The 25,365-nt window shown below is 46.1% G+C and overlaps 1 protein-coding gene across 1 annotated transcript; it reads right to left on the reverse strand.

Moving 5' to 3' along the window:
* Positions 1 to 2,818: 2,818 nt before the first annotated feature.
* On the reverse strand, positions 2,819 to 20,652 carry LOC100711883 (tomoregulin-1). The gene is made up of 10 exons (XM_005461859.4): positions 19,990 to 20,652; positions 14,626 to 14,735; positions 13,833 to 13,962; positions 11,163 to 11,189; positions 10,986 to 11,076; positions 10,741 to 10,889; positions 8,470 to 8,517; positions 8,248 to 8,368; positions 7,625 to 7,786; positions 2,819 to 5,462 (listed from the first exon to the last, which is right to left on the reverse strand). The coding sequence occupies exons 1-10, from the start codon at positions 20,114 to 20,116 to the stop codon at positions 5,378 to 5,380; spliced, it is 1,050 nt and encodes a 349-aa protein (XP_005461916.1). The 5' UTR covers positions 20,117 to 20,652; the 3' UTR covers positions 2,819 to 5,377.
* Positions 20,653 to 25,365: the final 4,713 nt, after the last annotated feature.

Here is a 25,365-nt window from a genome sequence, read left to right on the forward strand (position 1 = left end):
TAAACTCTTACAAAGCTAAAGTTTGAACCGGCCCAACAGAACCACAGATATATTCTTTTTTATTCATATTATAAACTGATGTCACCCACTGAGTTGTAGCTGGCACCTACAGTTAGCGCATAGCATGTAGCCTTTGCCAGTTAGCTAATTTATCACAATGTTTGCAAAACCACCACCTGTGGTTAATGGTCCAGCTTGCCCATTAAACCCATAAGTTAGCAGTAACATACTGGTCTTCCTAGAAGTTCAGCTTGAGTCTTCCAGGTACAGACATATAGTTGGTTGACAGTCTGACAACTGCAGCTAATTACTGCAATGATAGTGAATAAAAACAGGATCCTAGAGAGGTCGAGCGGGGAATTCTTTATAAAACGACAAAGGGAAGAAGGAAGAGGAAACACTTATGGAAATGTTTGGACATTTACTTTAGGAAAAATGGGAAATAAATGCAGGGATTTATTGCAAACATGCAAACATACATGGAAAAATAGTATCTAAGGCAAAAACAGAGTTTGTAGTAATTCTACCTTCATACTTAAAAGTCAGTATTCTTTATGAACACCTTTATTCTTCAGCTCAGTCTGAACTCATCTCTGTAAGTTACCACTTCAGTCATGCTGGCGTCCGGCTCTGGGGAGGCCGATCCATGACTGACAGAGTTCCTGTTTCTATCCAGATGTGCTTTCACTGCACTGGCAGTGTGTTTGGATCATTATCATGCTGAAACATGAAGCTGCTGATAACCAGATGTCTCCAGATGTTCCTGAATGGTGGCTCAGATTCTGATGTAACTTTTCTGAGTTCATAATTCATCAGTTTATCAAAGATCTCCAACACCACTGACTGACCTGCAGCTGAAGGCCTCACACTTCGTCTTCTGTTTTTTAAGGATACACTGCACGCCATATGCCAAGTTTCCAGCCAACAGCTCTTTGGGAGTCACCTTGTTGGTGCAAAAATACAATTTTATGTCCATTTGAAAATGAAAAACTAAACAAATGTTTGGTTTGTGACCTGCTTTTGAGCTTAAAGATACAAAACTCGGCTCTTTGCTTAGTCATCTGTTATGTTTGGACACAACTGGACACACTGGTTCATTTCTTGAATTAGGAGTCTTCTTCTGCCTGAAAGATTCATAGGTCAGATGTAGTGGTTCAACAAACCCAAAAGCCCTTCCTCTGAAAATGGTGAACTGAAAATTCATGAAAAACCAGCCAATGTCCTTCAGAAAGCTGAAGATCAGTTTAAAGAAATTAGGCGTGGTTCACGACTTCTGCACAGAAGCACACATGGTGGTAGTAACTTGTAAAGCTGTAAAGGCTAATGCAGGTTTAACAGAAACATGCTGCCATCAAGACGACGTCTGTTTCATGGCATTTTGTTCTGTAAGGTTCAGCAGGATAAAACCACTCACAGTCATTGGTGGTCTGAGCTTTCTGATTTTCTGTTAACATCTGTGAACATACAAAGATCAGAAACATAATCCAGCTCCTGCTTTTGAACCCTTTTCAATCGTAGCCCGACCTCACCAAGAAAGAAAGAAGAGCGTTCAAAGCTCTGACATGCTACCCATCATTACTCTAACCTTCCAGAAGAAAACAGAGAATGAGGGGAGGTGGGCCAGAATCAGGTGAAGACAGAAGGGGACTCCCCGCTGTCTGAAAGCCCTCCACCAGCTGCTGCCTATAATTATCCTGCCATCACTGCTATATTTAACCCCACCTCCCTGCAGAAGACACGAAGGCTTCATCAGCCACCGGGCGCGCTTGGTTTTCACCTCTCAAAGGTGTCAAAATTTAATGTGAAGTAAAAACACTTGAAATGAGATAGGAAGGAGTTTGAAACCTGCCACCGGCCCAGCTCGAGGTTCAGGCTGGAGCACATGTGCAGCTTGGAACCTCTGAAATGGTCAGGTACAAGGACCGGAAAAATTGTGAAAAACTGGCCAATGGACCCTGGAAGGCCTTCGGAAACCTGAGGAACTGTTGTTCTGTCCGGCTCCTTCTTAGCACGGGTCATAAATAAGCTGAAGCCCTGACGAGAGGCTGGGAAACTGTTTATACAGCAGGAAGCGCTGTGTTCTGGAGCCTCGCTGGTCAGGCTACACAATAATCACCCGACAGGTCCAACATGGCGGACGGTCAGCTCACTGAGGTGCTCCACCTGAAGCGTCACTGACTGTTACAGCTGAGGATGAAGCGGACTCATCGGGGTCTCTGCTGCATTCATGCGGCCGGGCTGAGATCCAGGATGTGGAATCACCCGAGAGCCCACTTCAGTTTTATATTCCAGATTCAGAGCATCCTCCCTGTGCTGTCCACGTGTTCGGCTTCTTCACTCCGCAGCACGTCTTCAGACGCTCATTTACACTTTATTCATGCTCACGCGCTGTCATACCCATATTTATATGTAATCTTTAAATAGTTCAAAGCGGCCTTGTCACGGACTGGAATCTGCTGAAGCACAGTTTGAATGCACTTTTACTTAATACTGTTATAATCAAATAATAACATCATGCATATGATTGTGTTTAATGAGCACTGTGTTTGAGGCCTTTGACCATCAGAAACTATTTTCAGGATTTATTTCCATCAAATATTCAGATTCTTGTGATGATGAGCGAGTGAGAAACTGAGGGACAGATTATTGACCCGTCACCACTGCCCCCTGCTGGACATTATGAAAGAATGCAGGCTCTACATTCATACCTCCAGGTGTTTATACATGGATCAGTAACAGCTTTAAAACAGGTCCAGATGTTTGTGTGAAGCTTTATTAAGAGGCCGGCTCAGAAAACAGACACATGAAGACGCAGAGGTTCAAACATCATAATTTAATGCTAATTCAGCTACAGCACAGTCTAAACAACAACTTCACGGTTCATGCAGGATCAACATCTACAGCAACATCTGGCCTGTTCCCTGCGACAAGCGCCACCAAGACCGTGGCGGTTCACCTCAGGGCAGCGGCGTGTGAGGCGAACCCGAGCCCAGCTTATCGGCCTACTCCTTCTAATACAACAAAACAACCAACACGGACACGTGGTACCATCGTTACGAATCAGAATGAAGATAAAAAGCTTGACGAGGTCCTTTAAATTATCGCCAGCTTGTCCAAACACACAAACATTGGAATCCATTTCCGGAATGGCGTCATCTGAAAATTAGGCAATAAAATAATTAGCATAGCAACCTGTACATGTCGGCTCGTACCTCATTATTATTTTTAAGCAGTAGAAAAAACAGCATTTTGGTTTTCAGGTGGATCTCATTGTAACAAATACAAAAAGTGTTTAAAGAAAGTTTCTTTAGGGAGACGTGACGTTTGACCCTGTGAGACACTGCACAAAGTTAAAAACAAAAAACACGCCTGAGATACGAGTCGGCTCATATCTGAGGGGCACGGGGCTCCGGTGGTCCCTGATAATCCTGTAGTCCCGCTGCACAGCGCCCCCTGGACAGTTAAGGCGGTACAACACATGCGTGACAAAGTAAACAAAGAAAAACAAGAGAAGTTGGCCAAACGTGAGCAGCAATGCATCGTGGGAATTCTCAACATGGCAACGCCCACAACACGTGTTTGGTGCTCATTAAACCTTCAAAGTGGGTTTCTTCTGCTCATTTCCAGCTCCACCTGTTTGTCATTACACCGCCAGCGTAGCTTTGCATGATTCACAGTTCAAAATCATCCTCATTTATCTGATTCTGCCCTTCATGCAGAGCCTTGCTGCCTCCAGCTGAAATCAGCTGCCTTTTGTTTCTTTTTCCAATTGGCCAAAGTCAGGAAGCCTGCTGAGGGGCAGTATGCACTGATAAGTAAAAAAGGAACCCTGGCTAATGTGAGCAGAACAGCTCTTCTTCATCACATCTGTCGCTTTCACAGAGAAGATTTAAAAGGATAGAAATGTGGCGCACACAGAATCTGACTGAGAACCATATTTCCAGATAAACGCTGATATGAAGCTGATAAGAAAATAACATTTTTAGGGAAGATTCACAGTTTTGACTGAATTTTAAAAGCTGCTTTGGTCTAACTAACCGAGCAGTCTGAGTGAAAACCTCCACACCCGAGTCCTGTTAGTTAGCATGTTAGCTCTGTCTCCCAGTTTTCCCCATTTCAGTCCAACATGTTGTCATGACGATATGATGCCAAATGTCTTCACAGACAGCAGAAGACATGGACGCAGCTTCCTGCTCAGAAAAATGAATAAACCTGGATTCTATCTAAAGGCCACCAGATGGCGACAGCTGCTGCTGCAAAGGCCTTGTCTGACCTTTGACCTCTGTAAGCACTCTCCTGCTCGGTCACTGATTTCGGCCACACTGAATAAAAATGAACTGACTGTTTTGTAAATCTTATTTACGCCACATTTCTAAAAGGAGGATTATATGTGGAAGGAAACTGCATGCTCATTGGCTGGCATCAATCACAAGTCGTTAGCCAATGAGCATGCAGTTCATAGTAGCTACGTCCATTTTTTACAGCTTTGATGAACAAATTCAGCCAATCACAGAACAAAGATTTAACAAAAACTTAATTCGCAGTGAAGTGGTCATGTGACAGCTTCAGTCACATGACCACTTCACTTCAGAACAGTTCTTCCAGCCATGGCTTTAGCTGCTCCAGGCCACACCTCATTACTTCAGGACATTTCGAGTGTGTAGTTTCAGTCCGAGTGTTCACAGCAGCTGAAAATCACGTGACCAGAAGCTCTTCTTCCATTGGTACCGACTTCCATCGGCTCGCCTCGTTTTCTGGGTTCCACCTAATGTGCGTTGGGTTGCATCTCCCGTTACGTCATTAATATGCGGCACGAACGCCACAAAGGTGGACATGTTTCAGCAGAGATGAATCCACAGATCAGCACGTGCGTGTACACCAGAGCCAATCAGGATGAGGGTCGCTGCCCTTGTGTGGGCGGGGGGAAGACGGATGAGAACTGCAGCTGTAGCAGGAATGAGCTCTAACGTGGCCGAAAAACTAAAAAGGAGGCGCTCCTGCTGTGCGTCTCACCGGGCGAAAACTGAGACAATCGTCACTGTTTGCGGTGTGGACGTCCGGAGCGACGATACAATCAGAGAAATAAAGTTTGCACAGTGTTTCAGAGTCTGAGAGGGCGGCAGCAGCACGACCGTGTCTCCGCTCCGGAAACTGAAAATCACCAGCAGACGGGAAGCCAAAGGAATGAAAGGTGGAAAATAAGGCCCCTCAGTAACGTCGGGTTGTTCCAAAAAACGAGGGAAAATAAGAAGAGGCACCAAAAAGTCGAGATATCAAAAATGCAGTCTGTGGTACGAAAGGTCGGACTTCTCGAATTTTATAAAAAACAAGATGGAAAATTAAAAAAATCATTAAAAAAAGAAAAAAGAAAGAGCAGCTACATCATCCGGGACGACGTTCCTGACGGGAAGTGACCGAGATGCTGCTTCTGCCTCCGACCACGCTTCGTCTTGTTGCACCTCCTGTAGGACACAACAGGAAGTGCACGTCAACAACAACATCAACATTAAACGAGGCGCAGCGCTCGACAAGAACTCAGCTTTTATCAGTAGATGTAACAATGATCTGCTTCACGTCCTCTCTGTAACTCTGAGGGGTCGGACGGTGACGTGGAGAAGAAAAAACTAATCAAGCTGATCGGGAATATTTTCATTTTCCAGCTTCCCGGCAAAATGTAAAGTTAGATCATGTGATCATCTTTAACAGCCAATAGGAGTGTTTCTCTTACAGCAGTGACCCTGCAGATTCCTGGTGTGTGCAAAACTACAAAAACTTCTGTCACCTTTTCTCTGTTTGTGTACAATGACAATAAAGCGCTGTTCTATTCTATTCTATTCTATTCTACTCTACTCTATTCTATTCTACTCTATTCTGTTCTACTCTATTCTACTCTATTCGATTCTGTTCTATTCTACTCTATTCTATTCTGTTCTATTCTATTCTACTCTATTCTATTCTGTTCTATTCTATTCTATTCTACTCTACTCTACTCTATTCTATTCTACTCTATTCTGTTCTATTCTACTCTACTCTATTCTATTCTGTTCTATTCTACTCTGTTCTATTCTATTCTACTCTACTCTATTCTATTCTACTCTACTCTATTCTACTCTATTCTATTCTGTTCTATTCTACTCTATTCTATTCTGTTCTATTCTACTCTATTCTACTCTATTCTATTCTGTTCTATTCTACTCTGTTCTATTCTATTCTATTCTACTCTACTCTACTCTATTCTATTCTACTCTACTCTATTCTACTCTATTCTATTCTGTTCTATTCTACTCTATTCTATTCTGTTCTATTCTACTCTACTCTATTCTACTCTATTCTATTCTGTTCTATTCTATTCTACTCTATTCTATTCTACTCTATTCTATTCTGTTCTGTTCTATTCTACTCTATTCTATTCTATTCTATTCTATTCTACTCTACTCTACTCTACTCTGTTCTATTCGATGTGGGATGGGGATAAACTCCAGGCTTTCAGAGGTCCAGTTATTGAATGTTAGAAGTTTTTTATTGGCAGTCTGACTCACTTTAAGTGAAATCACGTCAGCACTGGTGTTCTGTGTTGATAAAGTTTTTTACAGCGTGAGATAAAGCGATGAAGCGGCTGAGGACGTGGAGGCATCCATTGTCACAGGCAGCCTGCCGATGCTCCGCCATCACTCACCACCAAAGGTTTACAGAGAAAAAGCAGGGCCTGGTGTTGGTTTCAGCATGAGCGTATCAGGACTGCATGTGGAGACGTGGTCTGCACGTCTGTGCTGCACTTGTAACCTGACAGACTTGAACCACGTCTGCTGGAGGAGCCAATTTTTATAAAATAATACCGCTTCTGTTTCTCAGACGTGCCAGTTTGTTTTTTCTTCACAGCTCTGGACGGCTGGTGCTGAAACTCTGCTCATTAATGGTTTTATGGTGCTTTGCTTCATGACTGAGTGCTGCTGGGGTCTGAGCGCCCCCTGCTGGAGGCTGGAGGGCTGAAAGCCACGATTCACAGCCTGACACACACACACACACCTCCAAACTTTCCTCTGCGGTGAAAGGATTTCACACATTCAGGAAGCATTCGTGTTTCATAAACCACAAAAATCATGGTTTACTGATTTAAGATAAGAGATAGATAAGATAACCTTTATTAGTCCCACACGTGGGAAATTTGTTTTGTCACAGCAGGAAGTGGACAGTGCAAAAGTTAATAATAAAATAAGAATAAATACAGTACACAACTGTACAGAATAGAATAAAATAAAATACTATATACAGTAGAATAAAATAGAATAAAATATACAATAAGATAAAAATAGAATACAACTGAGTAAAAATACAACGATGCCAGAAAAGATTATTGCACATGTGTGGGTCTGTGTGTTTGATCAGTTGAAGTCTTTGTTGTGGAGTCTGACAGCAGTGGGGAGGAACGACCTGCGAAATCTCTCCGTCCCACACCGTGGGTGCCGCAGCCTGAAGGAGCTGCTCAGTGCTGTCACAGTCTCATTACTCACTCAGTGTGCAGCGAGGACCCTGATGTGATCCGTTCTTTAGGACTGTTACTGAGCCTGAAAAGGGTGTGTGTGTGTGTGTGTGTGTGTGTGTGTGTGTGTGTGTGTGTGTGTACCTGGTGAAACACATGACCACGGCCACGATGACGGCGATCTGAACAGCTCCGATGATTGCAGCGATGAGGACGTAGTGCAGCTTCTGCCCGCTGGGCACCACGTACAGGATGTTAAAGTCCAGCAGCTGCTCACACTGCTGCCCCCCGTACGCATCCTCACACCTGACACACACACACACACACACACACACACACACACACACATGAAGTTGTCTTTGTTCTGACAGCAAACACAGATCACTGCGTTTAGTTGGTGAATCTTTTCGTGTTGACAGAAAAACTTTAAATCTTTAAAAACACAAAAATCAGCCAGTCTGAGTTTCAGCTGTCAGACTTTTATTTTTGAAAGCTGTTGAAGCTCGACGATCTCAGATCAGCTCTGAGGATCAATCCAACATTTAAACCTTGAGCTCACTTTCTTGTTCCTCAAACTTTATGAGAGAATTTTTTGTTTCTTTTTTCAGAGAACTGAAGATTTTTGTTAGTTGTTCATTTGTCCACTTTTAACATCGCAGGTCTTCTTTCAGCTGCTGAGTCAAAGTTTAAACATGAATGAATGCGCTCGGTGTGAATAACACACGCACACACCTGGGCAGGTGCACGAGGACAGAGGCGGGGCTTACCTGCAGGTGGGCAAGTTCTGTCTCATCTCACAGATACCGTGTTCGCAGAACTGGGAGTAGTCCTCGGGACAGGGGGCGGGGCTGTCCTCGAACCCCTCCCCCTCACCAGGCTTGGGGACAGCTGGAAGGAGAGAAGAAGAAATCTGTGCTTTAATATTGGTGTTGCTGTGAGACAGGAGCGGGCACAGTTGGGGGTGGGGCTTGGCTGGGGGTGGGGCTTACCGTAGATTTCTGGCTTGGTTTTGATGCCGTCGTCTTTCCTGTTTTTATCTGAAACCACAGAAGAAGAAAAAGATGATGAGACCAGAGAAAGCATCTAAAGCACCATCATCAGGACCACAGGACAGGAGGTCAAATGAAGTGAGGCCTAGCACGAGATAAAGAAGGATTATTTTAAGCTATGAATCATGCAAAGCTGCCCTAGCAGAGCCGCAGCTCTCCATCTATAACATCACATATGTGAGGAGAGATCTGCTCGTCTCCGTGACTTTGAGCCTCAGACAGTAAAATGTTTTTCATTCAGCTATAATTTGATCATCTGTGCAGGCTGCCAGGGTGTGTGTTCATGCTCATGTGCTGATTTTATGGGATTAGAATCAGATTACAGCTCGTTTCTGTTCAGACGGTCCATTCCTGTCTGAACGATGGTGAAATATTTATAAAAAGTGAGTTTCAGCACACGAATGAGATGAAGAGTTAACGTCCTCGATCACATTTAGTCCCCGAGTGAAACCCGACAGCGTCAGATTACAGAGAGCATCACTGATCTCAGACCAGTTTCAGCGTCCAATCAATCAGGCGTCACAGCGAGTGTGCGCACGCGTCCGACTCACAGTGGCTGATGAGAGCGAGCAGCGAGAAGAGAGGCTTAAACACAGGTCAGTGACTCACACACACACACACACACACACTGGTTTCCATATCTTAGTGAGGGGCTCTTATTAACATAATGCTTACCCTCAGCCTGACCCTAACCCATCTGTAACCCTGACACTAAAACCACATTATGAGTCTCAAAAACAAACTCATCGGGCATTTTGTCCCCATAAGGACTGTTGGTCCCCACAGGCATAGTAGCATTCTAATTTCTGGTCCCCACAAAGATATATAAACGTGTACACATTCACTCACACACTTTCCTGGCCTCAGGGTGAAGCTCCGTCAGCGCTGCAGAGACGCTGGCTCGTCTCATTTGTTCTGAACCGTTCACAGCTTTAATGTTCCGGTAAAAATGCGTTCATATTTAAAAAGCTTTAAAAAGCTAAACAAAGATGACGCTCATGGTTAAATGTGTATCGGATGTGTTTTTAAGCTGCGCCATGCAGTTTCTTTACTGAACAGCATCGATGACACGGGAGCTTTTATTCTTCAGCACTCGTGTTTCAGTTTTAATCAAACACGTTTTTTTCCGATCGTAACATCTGAAACTGTGACGCTGGGTTTTTGGATGATTCTGAGATGTGCTGGTGAAACTCATAAAACCACACCTGTTAATCACTACGCTTTTATTAAAATGAACATCTGAATTATTGACTTAAAATCCAAAAATTCATTAAGAGTCATAATAACTGGAACGCAGGCTTCTAGAGTCGGCGTGTCAGATGTTTTTAACCTGGAACAACTCAGCTTATTTCAAACTCGAGCCGAGAAAACAGAAGGAAGACCAAGCCAAAGAAGGAGAAGAAGAAGAATCAGTGAAGAAAGAAGAAGACAAAGAAAACAAGGAAGATGAAGCAAGTGAACGTTTAACAGGAGGGAAAGAAGAGAAACAAGGAAAAAAAACAAGGAAGACAACAACAAACACAAGGAAGATGAAAAAAAATAATAAGAAAAAATAGAAAAGAGGAGGAAGAAAATTAGAAGTAAAGAAGAAATAATCTGTAAAGGAGAAGAAGAAAGTAAAAAAACAGAAGAAAGAAGGGGAGGAAAGGAGGAGAGAGAATAAAAGGCAAAAGGGAAGAAAATGAAGAAGATGATAAAGGATGAAGAAGAAACAAAGTTAAAATAACAAATAAAGATGTACATGAATAGAATAGAACTGTACATATACAAAGAAAAAGAAGGACAGATGGAAATGAGAGAAGAGGAGAAGAAGAAGAGGAGAAGGAGGAGCAGGAGGAGGAGGAGCAGGAGGAGGAGGACAGAACAACGAAGAGAAAATGTGGAGCAGGAGGTCGTGGCGTTAAAATGAGACCAGCTGTTTGTTCAGCCAGCCGCGATAATCAGTGTGTGTGTGTGTGTGTGTGTGTGTGTGTGTGTGTGTGTGTGTGTGTGTGTGTGTTGAGATCATCATTCAAAATAAATGAACTGAGACGTTTTCCCTCCTGACTCTCATCTTCCTCCTCCTCTTCCTCCCTTAGCTCCACCCCCCTCCTCCATATTTCCTTTTCCCATTTTCCTCCTCTCTCTCCCTCTCCTGCTGTGAGTAGATGATGATGATGATGATGATGATGAAGGTGATGGATGAAGGAGTGTTTGCTGTGTTGCTGTTACCATGGCAGCGTCCGACGTGCTTGATGTCGATCTTGAGTTGTTTGAGGCAGGACGCCTCCCGGACGTGGCAGGGCGTGTCGTAGGTGACGCCGTCGCTGCCGCACACCGGGTTGTCGTTGTGGCCGTTGCACACGATGTTACACATGCAGCTGGATACACACACACACACACACATGCTCGTTCAGGCTCACGGTTAGACTCCTAACACTGAGTGTGTGTGTGTGTTTGTGTGTGTGCGTGCTCACATCATATCCTCAGAGTCTTCATCACACTCGGCTCCAAACTTGCAGTTCCCACATTTGGAGGTCTTTTTCCCGCGGCCGGAGCCTTCGTCATCTGCAGACACACAAACGCCGCTCAGCTCGTCTGCTTCAACTCAAAAGTACTCAGAAACAAACCAGAGCAAACATGAAGCTGTTTACCTCCATCTCCAGATCCTGATCCAGCATCTGAGACACACACACACACACACACACACACGTTCTGACGTTAGTGTCACTGGCTGCAGGAAGTTAACTTTAACCTCCTGCTGCAGAGGTGGATGTTCATGTAAACGTGTCATAACAGGCTCTGTGTGTGTGAGGAGCACGCCCGTACTTCTGGACTCATTGAGTAGCTCTGCATGATTAACAGTTCAAAATAATCCTTCTTTATGAAGACGAGCATCACACAGTTAGCTGCTAATCAGTGCTCAGTAACATCCAATTAAAATTCTTGAATTTCACCAAACCTGGAGCTCCGCCTTCCTGGATGCTCTGTTACTACGGTAACTTCACAGCAGCCATATTATTGGTCACATGATGTTATTAAAAGTGCTCTAAAGGGCTCCAACAGCACAAACACGGTCAAGGTGTGTCACCATGCATCTGTCAGTCAAAGAGGCCACGCCCCTAAGAAAGCTAACATTAAGCCTTTAAACATTTTAACATGGAAGTCTATGGGGGCTGACTCACTGCTGCCTCTGCTGGACGTTAGAGGAACTGCAGCTTTTGCTCGTGGCTGTTTTCATTCTCTAGCTGTGTCCCAGTTCAGCAACCGCACACTTCGCATTTGTAGACCGATTACATCATAGCGACGCGACAAAGGGTGTCCCAATTCGAAGTGTACTCCAAATGCGGTCGACAAATGCGCAGTTCATTTCCCCAAATTTTAAGTCTGGATCCGGTGTAGACTTCATGGCCCCACATATCCCACAATTTATAGCGCGAATATTCAGTACTTACTTTTCAGTAAACTCTCAAAAGTAAGTACTGAATATTATGTCACTTATTTATGTGCGAATGTTTAAGAACATTAAAACATGACTGTTGGCCACATGTCGGCAAAGTTATGCGACATTAGTGATGTTTGTACTTTCAGCGGTAACTTGGTTTTAAAGCCTCTACTTCTAAATATATATATAGTCGACCTTAATCTTACAGAGAATGTGATGATTTTATGGATAACTAAAGTCAGTCATATATCCACAAACACAACAAGCTGAAAGTCAGTGATGCTGCTCGGTTTGCAGTCCTGAATATGACGGCACAAGCAGGATTCACTGCACTGTTAATGTTAGCTATGTTATATTGCTGCCTCTGTTCGGTGGTGTCGAGCCAAACGGACTTTAACGTGTGTTTGAACGAGCTGACGGTTCACTCGTTAAGCTGAAAGAAAGATGCTTTAATCACAGGAGTCACACATGTGTCCACTGGACCATCTGGGAACTCTTCTTGTTTAGCACTCGTAATAACACAAACACTAAATCCTCCTTCTCTTGTGCTGTTTTGTAGCAGTGTGTACACCTGAGACTGTCACCTGTCTGCCTGTCCTGCACTCTCTCTCTGTTTCTTTCTCTCTGATTGTGGAATAAAAGGATGAACATGTATTTATAAGTTACACTTGTGTTTGAATCCTGCAGCTTATCACACATTTGATTTCCATGTGTGACGACTGCAAGTGTCCAGAGTGAGGACAGACTGAGGGACCCACTGCTGCACATCATCTGTGAGGCTTTGCACCCCTGATGATCCACCAGGACAAACTCAGCAGTGTGTGAGGAAGAGGAGGAGGAAGAGCCAGCAGCAGCTGACAGATGGAGAGAATAGACAGACTGTTCCCTGTTTGTGAAGGACTGCTAGGAAAGTTTAACATAACTAATTGTCTGTCCTGAATCAGTCTTATTAGGTAATGTTCAAATAATGTTATCATCCCAGTGTTTTCAGTGTGGGAGAAAGTACTCAGGGCCTTCAAGTTACACACTATGAAAGGCAGCAACAAGTTTAATATTCAGAAACCTAAAGTATGTATCAGCAGCAGAATGGAGCTAAAAATAAATGTTTGTTTCAGTTCTATGAAGCTTTGAGTATTTTGGATTAGTAGCACTGCTGTGAGCCCTGTGACAGACTGGCGACCTGTCCAGGGTGTACCTTGCCTCTCGCCCTATGACAGCTGGGACAGGCTCCAGCGCCCCCCACGACCCTGAAAAGGATAAGCGGAAGCGAATGGATGGATGGATAGCACTGCTGTGTTTGTTGCATCATATTGCTGTAATTGTTTATGTGTTTTATCTCATAACAAAAATGAACAAATAAAAAAAAAAATTTTCTCCTTCGTGTCTGTCAAACAATGCTGTATAAAACATTTCTCGCGGTTAGTATCATGGTTGCTAGGCAACCTGAGCAGTGCGACGGAAGCCTAGACCGTCCCATTTTACAACTCACTTCTGCCCTTCTCGCACAACGTAGTACGTGCACTTCACGGAGGTGTGCGGTCGCTGGGTTGGGACACAGCTTTTGCTTGTTTGAAACAAGCTGATGTAGCTCCTCCCCCTTTCAGTCCAACTTTGACTGGCTGCCCTCAAAACAGCAGGTGGGTGGAGCTTCCATATTTAGCACAGGTACTACTGTGATTACCTCTTCATACTGCTGTTATGGACACACCCACACCTGTTTTGACCCCTTATCAGATTACAGAATTTTGATTTAGACTCTGGGGTTACCTGTGACTGTGTCATCTGTCCACCTGTTCACACATTAATCACAGCGAGCGTCTGAAACCTGAAGTGTGCTTATTATAAGAAGCAGTGAAAGGTAAAGACGAGGGTGAGTTACCATGGTAACAGGGTCCCTCTGACACGATGTTGATGGCTCTTTGTTTTTTGCACGCCGCTCTCCTCAGGAAACACTCGTTCTGGTACGTGTCTCCGTTGGAGCCGCACACGGGTACGTACTTCTTATTGCACTGAAACACAAAGTAACTTTATTTAAATGCAGCCGATCACAGCACGCAGACACACACAGGACTCTGAGGGAACCTGAAGGTAACACCTCATTCATGATGCAGGCAGGCTCGCTGCTGATTGGTCAGTGCGCTCCGGTCTAACCAAATTCAAAAATCTGTGCACAATGCCAAAGATAGCACAGTTAGCATTTTAAAGAGCTGTCAGCTGAAATGTGTCTGAGGACGGTGTGCAGCGTGTGCTGATAAAAGAAGAAGTGTGAGGTACAGAAACTACAGCAGATGAGCATGACATGCTTTTAAGAAAGAGGGGACGCCGACACAGGACCAGCAGCGGCCATGTTGGCTCCATTTTCAGCCCAACTTATTCACGTTTACTCAGAATCTCCTCCAGGCCAGCTGAGACCATCTCACTGAGCTCATTCTGTAAAACAATGTGTAGACTCTGCTGTGTGACCAGCTCACAATGATCACGTTTCAGAAGCTTTAATAACATCTGTCACAGCAGCTGTAACACACACACACATAAAAAAAGCTGTGATTGGTTTCATTCAGCAAACATTTAATAACACTGCAGTGAGCACTGTGGAGACTACACCTGAGCACTGCAGCCTGTAGGGGGCGCCAAGGTGTAGAAGTGTTTGTGTGTGTGTGTGTGTAACTCACGTGGAACTGACAGACACACTTGATGTCGGCGCCGTTCTCACGGCAGGTTCCTCCAAAGCGACATGTCCCGGTGTCACACACGCGCAGGTCGCTTTTCTTCTCTGACAAATCTGGAAAAAAACAAACCGGATCATTCTTACATCACAGTTATCGTCCTGAGAGCAGCGATTTCAACTACAAAAAACTTTGCATGAAATAAAAGTGGTCAGTCTGTGGGGATAAACTGAGTCCTGATTCAGCAGCATTCGTTCATGCACAGCTCTCTGAGCTCTGCAGCAGCTGCCGATCTCTGACCTGCTGACCGGTCTGAGCTTCAGCTGTGAGATGCATGGCTGGTACAGAGGAGCTCATGGTCCACTCAGATCATCAATGATGATGATCACTTAATCAATACATCTGATTAGCAGCTCCTTGCTGGTACCGACCCTCTGATTTCCTGTGGATGCAGTGAGGATGAACTAAACTGTGGAGTCACCACGTCAAAGTTTCCTCCTCAGAGTGAAACATAACGTCCCAGTGCAGCAGCTTTCACATCCATCATCCACCACAGAAGCTGCACAGATGCCTCACAGTGATCCTGCTTTTAATGCATGTGAAACCGCACGCACGCACACACACACACACACACACAGCATCACTGAACAGCTGAAAACCACAGGAACATCACACACTTCTCTGAGAATCACCAGCGTTCAAAGTTTAATTATGAAAGTAATCCAGTGATAATCTTCTGTTTCCATGGTGACAGGACTAACAGCGACTGCTTATACTTAATGAGTTACTGTTCATGACCTATAGTGAACAGGTGCTGCTATAGCTGATTGAACAGGTGAGTCCACTCCCTCACTCTGTGTGTCTCTCCTGTACTCACATGAAGGCTGACGATGCCAAAAATAAAAGGACGAGTGAGTCTGTCTGTGATGGGGGCGTGTTTGTGAGCGCACACTTTAAACTCCGCCCACAGCTGGATGTAAAGTTTTAAACATGTTAGATTAAAGGTATCAGACTGAGCAACACAGAAAAACACAAAGTCAGCAGGATTCCTCCTCTGAGGAGCACCACCCCCCGCCCCCAACCACCACCAGCTGTGGAGATATTTCAGTTTGTGGCTAAAACACACACACACACACACAACAAAGTGGGAAACTCTGACAAAACAATACAGCTCCACTGACTAACACACACACACTATTATCCAGGGTAGTAATTTCCTGATGGCAGCTGATTGGTCGGCAGCCCGCAGGCTGGCCAATTAGAGCTTGTAATTACAGAGGCCGTGACCTCAGCTCCCCTGTAATTAGTAAATACCACAGTGTGCTGAGCCAGCCACATCAACCTGCTGACACACACACACAATAACAGAAACAGTGTGTTCTCCTAGGATGCGCTGTGTGTGTGTGTGTGTGTGTGTGTATGTGTGTGTGTGTGTGTGTGTGTGTTGTTAAAATGACTGTCTGAGAGCCAGAGTTACGTTGTAGTAAACTCTGCAGTCTCTCTGAGTTCAGCAGCAGCTCCATCATAGTTTACTGGTTTTTCTTCCTTTACTGGTCTCACGCTGAGTGGAGCCACACCATTGGTCCACTCTTTAAGACGTGAACTCAGAACGAGTGTGCGCTAACAGGAACGAGCAGTCAGATCTGGGTCCTGCCCCGAAGCCTCGGTCTCAGCATCTTCAGCGCCGCCATCTTGGTGATTTTCAAACTGGACTTGAAGAGCGTGGGGCGGAGCTGACCGTGGAAACAACGATCTCATTGGCTAACAACATGCCAATGAGTGCAGCATCTATAATCTGTCGTTCTAACACTAAGAAGGACCAAACGGCCATCCATGGAGCTGCCACACAGGCACAGACGGGTACACGGGGCCTGTGTTAATGAACGGGCGTGACATCATTTTATCTTCTGGCAGCAGATTGGTCCCTCAGACTGAAGCCAGGGTCCTTCATCAGGTGATCAAACAGTCAAACACACACGCACACATACACGTGCATCAGTTGCATCATCAAGTGTCTGCAGCTTGTTTACAGAGTCGGTGTCTGCAGGGACCAGTCGGGAGGCTCTGTGGGAGTCACAGCGGGTAACCCCGCCCCCACGGACGACACCTGCACACAGGTGTTAGTGGAAGGAGAGTGTGAGGAGAAGGACAGCAGCAGGAGCAGAGAGGGCCGTCTGCAAGTTTCTGCTGGTCCTCAGCAGATCTGGAACCAAAGCTCTCTCAGTCTGCAGACGCCTGCAGACAGCAAACATCTGCTCAATGCAATTTTGCCTCTTTCTTGTCAGATTCTATAATAGAACGAAACAATAATGCCAGTTATAAATAAAGACAATAAATTGAATGAATTACGAAACACTTGGATGTGAAAATGTTGTGTAACACTACAACCTGAAACGACAAATAGACGCGTTGTCCTGTACAGGAGAGAAAGACAGAAATGTAAGAACAGCTGTGAAATGGAATAGTCCGAATCACCACAGTAAACTGGACCTGGGCTTGTAGCAGGGGTGCAAGCAGGGATTCAAACCGCAGAATGAATGGTTACCGGTGCTGGAAATGCAAGCGCTTGATGCGGTGTTTTGATTTTGCTGCCACTCGTACCCACAATGCAATGCGCGTAAGTCACGTGGTCTGTCGATCTCTATTAACACTAACTTCAATCAAAATCGGCTGTTAGTTTAAAGTCACCACATGCAGCTGCGGGCATGATGGTGTTTGGTTGTGTGTGTTTGTATGCTGTGTTGTGTTTGCTGCATTTTAACGTGCTGTTGTGCAGCTGCTAACTCGGTCAGGTCCCTGTTGTACAAGCTTTGATCTCAGTGGGACTAAAATGAGCATCAATCATTCATAAAGTCACATGTTTGTAAGGAAAGACCTCTGTGAGGAACAGCTGAGGGCGGCAGGTGGGGGGAAGGACTCGAGCCTCCAGGTGAGCTTCAGTTTGTGCTTCAGCTCGTAAACAGGAACCATGAAAGAGTCGTGCTGACTTCCACAGAGGTGCAGGTTGGTTTGAGGAACGCGTCCAGCAGTCAGTTTGATGTTCCTCATCACAGAGTTTGTCCTGACGGAGAGAGACGCAGCGCTGCGGGAGCTGAAGACAGACTAACCGTCAGCCTGTCGCTGGCGTCATCGTCTCCACACCAACAGCAGTAAAACACACCTCACTTACTTCAAAGGAAACACTCTTCTTTAACTCTGAGGTGCAGCCGGCGTCTTCGGGTCAGCTCTGTGTTACGTCTCCAGGACAACCGCTAAAGGTCGACCTGTGGCCTGATCACGGGTTAAACCGCCCTCCACCCTCCGTCCCCACCTCACTGCTCTCATTAACTTCCTGCTGTCGGAGCGAGTCAGGAGCTCATAAAAGACGAGCTGAGGCGGGGTGGTGCGACGTCCCGGGAGAGCATCAGTGACGGAGCTCAGGTTTAAAAAAACCTTCAGAGCTTCTAAAAGTAGAACTCAAAGATTTTTGATTCTTTAGATCCTAAAAAAGTTCAAAGACTTATTTCAGCTCCAGGTTTCTACTTTTAGAGGAGAAAAGTTCAAAATGAGTTCATGTCTGCACACAAACACCAGCTCACTGATTTGATCAAACATGTTTTAGATGGGAGGAACACATAGGGACTATTTTCAGTGGCGGATTAATCCACTATATGTGCTCTAACGAGTATTTGGAGCAGCAGGAGTGGAAGAGACGGAGAATGAAGTCTACTCATGTCTGAGATGCACACTCATCACACACCACCCATCCATCATCATCCACCCTCTGCTTATCTGAAGTCACGGTGGCACAGCGGGAGAGCAGAGCCTCAAAGTCTCAGCAGGTTCTGGATCAATCCCGGGGTCTCCTCCTAGTTTGGGGTGCCCAGAACACCTCCAAAAGGAGGCACTCAGGAGGCGTCGTATTTAGATCAACATAAACTAGAAGTTCCCTCCACATGTGCGAGCTCCTCCTCCTCCAGGTGAGGGCTGGGATGAAGATTGACTGGGAAATCAAAAGTCTGGCCTTCTTGCTCAGCTCGCTCGTCTCAGTATATCACCTGCTGCCGCTGCACCAAACCACCGCTCCACCTGCTGCTGCACCATTTTCCAGCTGTTACATTGCTGCTGTAGCCAGGTGTTACAGCAACACTTCCTCTGTCCTCTGCATCTCGTGAGTGAACTGATGAATCGTTTACTCTGTGATGATCTTTCAAAACTGCTGCTGATGCCCTCAAATGTAGGGCATATAAAACCAGCGATGTTTTCCCACTGAGTGAAAGATCTGCACTGTAACACACACAGAACTGAAATGTGTGTGAAACTTCCACAGCACTCCACTCCATCCTCACTTCTTCTGAAGCGTTTTACGAGCCACAGCTCGTTATCGTTCATCAGGAGATGAATCAGCTGCTCGTTTCTCCAGGCTGTTCTTACACAGCCCCTCACTTTAGTTTTATTTGAGCCAGAAAAAAAACAGCCAATCCCAAACTGACTTACTGTTACGGCCAATCAACACGCCCAATAAAGATTTCAGCTCTGATTTTTCAGCACTGTGAGGAGGCGGCAGCAGGACGGGCTGTGTGAGGCTGGGAATCTCTGGCTCCTCATCACGTTGACATGAACCTCCTACACCTCCTGACAGCACCAGCCTCTATCAGCACAGCAAACAACAAGGAGGTCAAGGTGTTCAGCAGGTCTGACCGCGGTCCATCCACCTCACGACTCCAGGACTGGACCTGCCTCAGTCTCGCCTTCACTGAGCTGTGGAGTCCACCACAGGAAAGGTGTTGGTCTCTTCAGCTAAATTATCCAATCATAACACCTATGGGAGGGGTTAATGTTTACATTTGTATTATTAGGGGCGTGGCCACACTGACAGGTGTGAGCACAACACCCTCTGTCAGCATCAGCTGCTGATGGCTGATAAGTTACACCAGAGTTCACAAACCAACCACGGTGGCTCTGTCCATCTTCTATTTACAGTCTGTGGCCTACCCGGTGTCTGGAGGCCAGATTTGACGATCTGCTGAGAAACGCAGCGCAGCCGCAGTTTGATGCTCGCACAGTAAAGACGGAGCAGCTACACAACGCAGCTCCATCACTGAGCCTCGCCCTGCTCCACCCTGTAATTAACCCTGAAATAGAACCTGGTTAAAGTGAGGAGTGGTCACACACACACACACACACACACACACAGGAGAGCAGCATGGCTGCAGCTTCAGCAGGTGAAACATCTGTTCAGCATCCTCCGGCCCATTACATCACAGCTCAGGTGTACTACAGGTACTGACACACCGACGGAAACACAATTATGACAAAGGCTGGGTCACACTGCTCCCTCTGACCTCTGACCCTCCACAGAGCCCCTCAAGTGTAAGCAGGCGTGCTCACCTGGGCAGTCTTCGGCCCTCCCGGGTCCGCAGTCCACACCGCTGCGGTGGAACGAGCTCCGGACGGCGGGGAGAACCAGCAGCACCAGCAGGCAGCAGAAGCAGGAGACCCGGAGCTCTGGAGCCATGATGGAGGACGGAGGGGGGATAAAGGGGGAGGTGGAGGCTGGTGTGCGCGCAGGGAGGTGGATGAACACAAAGAGAGACAAACTGGAGTAAAAGAATCTGTCGTGTTTTTCTGGGTCCTCCTTCACTAAGTCCTCACATCACAAATCCACGCAGCGGGTTCTGATCCACGCACAGCTCACAGATTCCGTCCATGTGCTTCTCACCTCGGCTCTCAGAAACACGGAGCAGGGCTGCAGCTCGATCCCGGGGTAACAAAGCCGAGCAGGGCCTGGGGCTTCACAGCCGACCCCCACACCTCCTCCACCCCTACAGATCGGACTCTGCCTCCATCCCCCAGCCCGCTGCCTCGCACTCAAACCGGCGGGGAGAGCCGCGGACCGCCGCGGACACGAATCCAGGTAGAGGTGCCAGCGGCCTCTGAGCAGCATCCAGGCCGGGGCGCAGTGAGGGTGAAGCGTGGACGGATGAGGGTGGTTCGGCGGCTCGATCGGTCGCGACTTTTTTTGTCCTCCTGGTCTTTCTCCACGGAATCACACATTAACAAAGGCCTGCGTCACGTGACCTGCAGGAGACCACTCCCACTCACTCCCTCACACACACACACACACACACACACACACACACAGAAACACATTGAGGTATCCCTGCATGCTTTGCAGTTGACCTAATCTCACCGATAATAATAATAATAATAATAATAATAATAATAATAATAACTGCGTCACAGCCGCTTTATGACTTAGTGGAAGTGTCTTCATGTCCGCAGATACCCCCCTCCCCCTCCCACCCCCACCATAAACCACAGCATTGAGCGCGTTTACATGCTGACCTGATGGTGGCGCTGCACATTATAGGGGAGATCACGCCACAGCAGCAGCTTCCTCGGGTGTGTGAGGGCAGAGATTGCTCGGTAGGTGGAGTATTTTCCCCATGATCGGAAGGTCGGGGGTTCAGATCCACCGAACGGCTCCTCTGAGGTACCCTTGAGCAAGGTACTGTCTGTATACACTGTTCCCCGGGCCCTGGATTGGTGGCCGCCCACTGCTTCACTGAGCTAAGGACTAAGAACTTTCCCACTGGATTAATAAAATCTGCATTATTATTATTAACCTGCGGACAGTTAGAAGTGATAAAGGCGGGGCCACAAATAACCTGCCGGGAGGGCTAACGTCACTCAGAGCACTGCCAGCAGGTCCTCGGTTTAAAACCCTGGTGACCCCTCAGAATCAGGTGAGCACAGGGGTGTCCAACATATGGCCCAGGGGCCAGAATCGGCCCAGCAGACGCACTTTTACCTGTATTTTTATCAACGTTACAGCTCGTCCTACTGATGAAGACCCCCACAGGCTTTCATGCTAAAAGTAACAGAACTTTCTTCTTTTTAACGTGTCCACAGTGAAATAAATAAATAAATAAACAAATGTTTTTTTGTGATTTACCAAAACATTCTCTTTAAAGTGACAACAAAGTGTTTCTGTAATTTTATTTATTTATTTATTTTTTAGAGCAGTGCTGACGCAGTAACTCTGACACATACAGCTGAGCTGCCCTCCTTTGTCTTCCACTGGGATATCGCAGGGACTGAACCAAAGTTCAGGGTCCAGATGAAAGTTACAGGGCTAAAAAACACATTTAAGCTTTGATCACAACTACAAAAATATCTGTTTTACGCCTCGTCTAAGAGTCCCAGCCTAAGGACCGAGTCTCTGCCCGAGCAGCAGGTTCGTGAGGCAGAGGAGCAGAAACAGCATCAGCACTCTGCATGTTTGATCTGTTTCTGATAAATCACTGCAGGAAACTCCAAAAAGTGCATTCTGGGTAAACATTCAAGGCTCATGCCAGCAGGTGGGATACATGATGACCACCTTTGACTCACCTTCCAGCTGAGTGTCCTTCTTCCAAAATCATTTTGTGGCTGTTAGCTTTGAAATGTGGAAGAACAGTGTGTGTTCTTTGCTACAGACTGGGAGCTTTGATGAAAAACTTCTGGTTCTGAAGGAGTTCATGTAAATGTTTGAAGGATCAGAGGGTCTGAGGATCAGAGCTTCAGCCTGTGGCTGAAGTTTAGAGAGAAACTTCCAGCAGCCGGATGATTCACACGGATCTTCTTCAGAGATTACGATGCTGGATAAATGAATGAAGAGAACCACCTCTGTGTCCTCTCAGGTTCCCTAACTCTGAATATCAGCAGAGTTTGCGTGCAGGGCTCATGATCATGGTGTAACCTTCACAACAGCAGGGGGCGCTGCCGCCTGCAGGAACGAGACAGACCTGCTCCTGCAGACAGAAATAATGATCCTGTTTAAAACTACAGAGGGTCAAACTGAAGGCTTTACTTTGACTGAAGGAGGCTGTAAGTAGCACATTTAAGAGACTAGTGTAGATCAAAGTGCTTCACAATAAAACCGCAGTGCAGGCAGAACAAAGAACAAATAGTATAATTATACTTAGAATTGTATTTACATGGTGCAGTGCAGGCTGAATGAAAGTGCAGTGAGCATCGTTTTAAAGAGGAAACAACGTCTGCGAGAACAAAGTCGGATTTTCACTCTTTTGTTTATTTAACATGTGACTTAAAATCTTATTATTATTTATTATGAACATTTTTGGCTAAGACTGCTGTAAAAACTCTAAAAATAGTAATAGGTAAGTAATAATAACTCCTATTATTATTATCAGCAGTAGTAGGGTGACAGATCCACTGGTGTACACGGCTTCAGTGTGTCATTGTGGATGGTTTCAGCCTTGGTGAAGGACTGTGGGCTCAGCCTGCTCCTGTTAGACTGAATGAAGTGTTTCTACTGTTTCTATAATCTGGCTCCTCCTCTCACAGCTCGGTGGCTGCACATCTGCAGATGTTCTGCTGTCGTCGGGCTCTTGGGCAGAGCGCGTGCCAGCAGCCCTGCACGGCCTCGCTTTGTGGGCAGTTTGTCTTATTGTGCGTGATGAGGAACACGCAGGTCTTTAGAAATGATTCGTGCAGCACCACAAATCTTCTTCTGAGCTGTGAAAGTTGTGATCAGTGCAGCTTCACAGCAGCCGAACCTTCCTGACTAGAGCAGGCTGGAGCCAACCCACGGGCCCCTCCTCACACGGGACTCTGCTGGGCTCTAAAACGGGACGTCATCTCCAGAGGCACCTTGTGTTCAGTGGTGAGATGATGTGAGGCCCTGTGCTGAGAACACGCTGGAACATGCAGCACTGACCTGAGATGCTCCTCAGTCAGCAGGCTGGGAGTGTGAATGTTAGACGGAGGCTCACAGACACACACGGACTGATCTTCAGCTCATTAACATGACAAAGTGCAGCTTTTCTCTGAGTGTGAGCTCGATGTTTAGCCCGAGGACACATGCTTTCACACGCTGTACAGAGTACATTTAATCCTCCTCCTCAGGTCGGCGTGTTTTCTCTAAGCCATCTGGGCTCATTAGTTTACCCTCCTCCTCCATTCCCAGCCTCCTCTCCGCTTCCTGTGTTTCCCTCCCTCCTCCTGTTCCTCCTTCCCTTCCTCCCTCAGTGATTTGAAGTTAAACTCTCTTTGAAGAGAAACTAACAGAGTGATGCTGTGCCCTTTGACCCTGCGTAAACATTCATTCATCATATAATTATTTCATCCTTCATACATGAACATGTACCGAAACAAGCAAAGGTAAAGCTGGGGTGAGGAGAACGATCCAAAAAGACCACAGAGTGCCACCCCTGAAACTGAGGCTACACAGACTCACAAAACTGGACAAGAGAAGATGGAAAAAGCTCTCAGTTTAGTGTGGATCCATCCTGCCAGTATCAGTGTCCACGCTGCTGCTGCTGGTGTGATGCTGTGGGGAGATTTTCTCAGCACACTTTGGGCTTCATCATCATTGAACTCCACAGCTTACCTCAGTGTTACTGCTGCAGGATAACACTGAGGGAGTTCACTCCACAGTCACAGGTCTCAGTCCAACAGCAGCTTTGGGACTGAACGGGAGATTCTCATCATGGATGCTGAGTGATGATGTCATCCTGTCAACATGGAGCAAAAGCGCTGAGAAATGTTTCCAGCACCAGTACCAGCAAAGTGTACCTAATAAAGTGGCTGTGAGTGTATACAGATATTCATCTGGTGGCCAGAAGTGAAAACACAAACCCTGAATGACTGAAGGAGTCACGGGAGGCGCACTTTGATTACATCACTGATGTTGACGGGTCACACCTGTAGATAAAAGATGGAGTCTGCATTTTACAGCCGCCACACAGATACACAGAATATAATCAGTGCTCAGGAACGTCCAATCAGAATCCTCAGATGTACTCTAGGATTTTCTGTTATTAACCACTGACAAGGACATTGGACACGCCCCTAATCATGAATTGAAACAGGTGAGCTCCTGTACAGTTTATGGATCAGGCTGTGAGCATCTGTGAGAGCTGACTGACCTCACAGCCTGTGATTCTGTGTTATTCTGATACTCAGTTACAGATGTGCAGCAGGACGGTTCAGTTGGCTGCAGATGTTTTAATTATGTGATCAAACTGGGTTTAACTTTGGTTCCCAGTAACCTGCTGATGGTTCAGCTGCAGTCAGATCAGTCAAAGCTTGTCTGGTAAACAGTTCTTATAAAATGAATGCTTGAATGCTTAATGTGACAGCCCCGTGCTTTTACCTCGCCCCCCTCCCTCATCCATTATTTTCCGCTGAAAGCTCTCAGTCGATTAACCTGATTGCACCTGCAAACAGAGGCCACGGCAAAAAGGAAAAAACTCGTCATCTTTAATCATGTTTGAACCGCCCGAGAGCAGCGAGCAGCAAAACAAGCGAGACAGCCAGGATTCAAGGAAAAAGGGGGAGGAGCCTTCGTTACAGCACATATGTGTATATATACAATCAGCTGTGAGGGGACCAGGACACACCTGTGCAGGTGGTGTATATACATGTATGTATAAATTTCATAGCTGTGGAGGCGTCTGCAGTCAGTGAGGGCGTAGATGGATGTTCCAGGAGTTCTGGTGTAGCAGTAACATGTTTAGTAGTTTCCCTGCAGATCCACACACCCTAGTGTTGTTTTTGTGTTTTGTGTGATTTCTTTTGTGAGTTTATTCCTCACCCTCTATTTAATCCACCCTGAGAGTGAGCCAGTACAGGCCCATGGGTGGGTGTTGCCCCGGGCTGGACTCTGTTGTTGTTTGGGTCCCTGGGCCTGTGCATGGACCTGTTGCTGTGACCCGATGTTGTATTGCCCATCAATACCTGATGAATCCATATGAAATA

This window comes from Oreochromis niloticus, linkage group LG9, assembly GCF_001858045.2.
Source record: "Oreochromis niloticus isolate F11D_XX linkage group LG9, O_niloticus_UMD_NMBU, whole genome shotgun sequence".
Classification (NCBI taxonomy): domain Eukaryota; kingdom Metazoa; phylum Chordata; class Actinopteri; order Cichliformes; family Cichlidae; genus Oreochromis; species Oreochromis niloticus.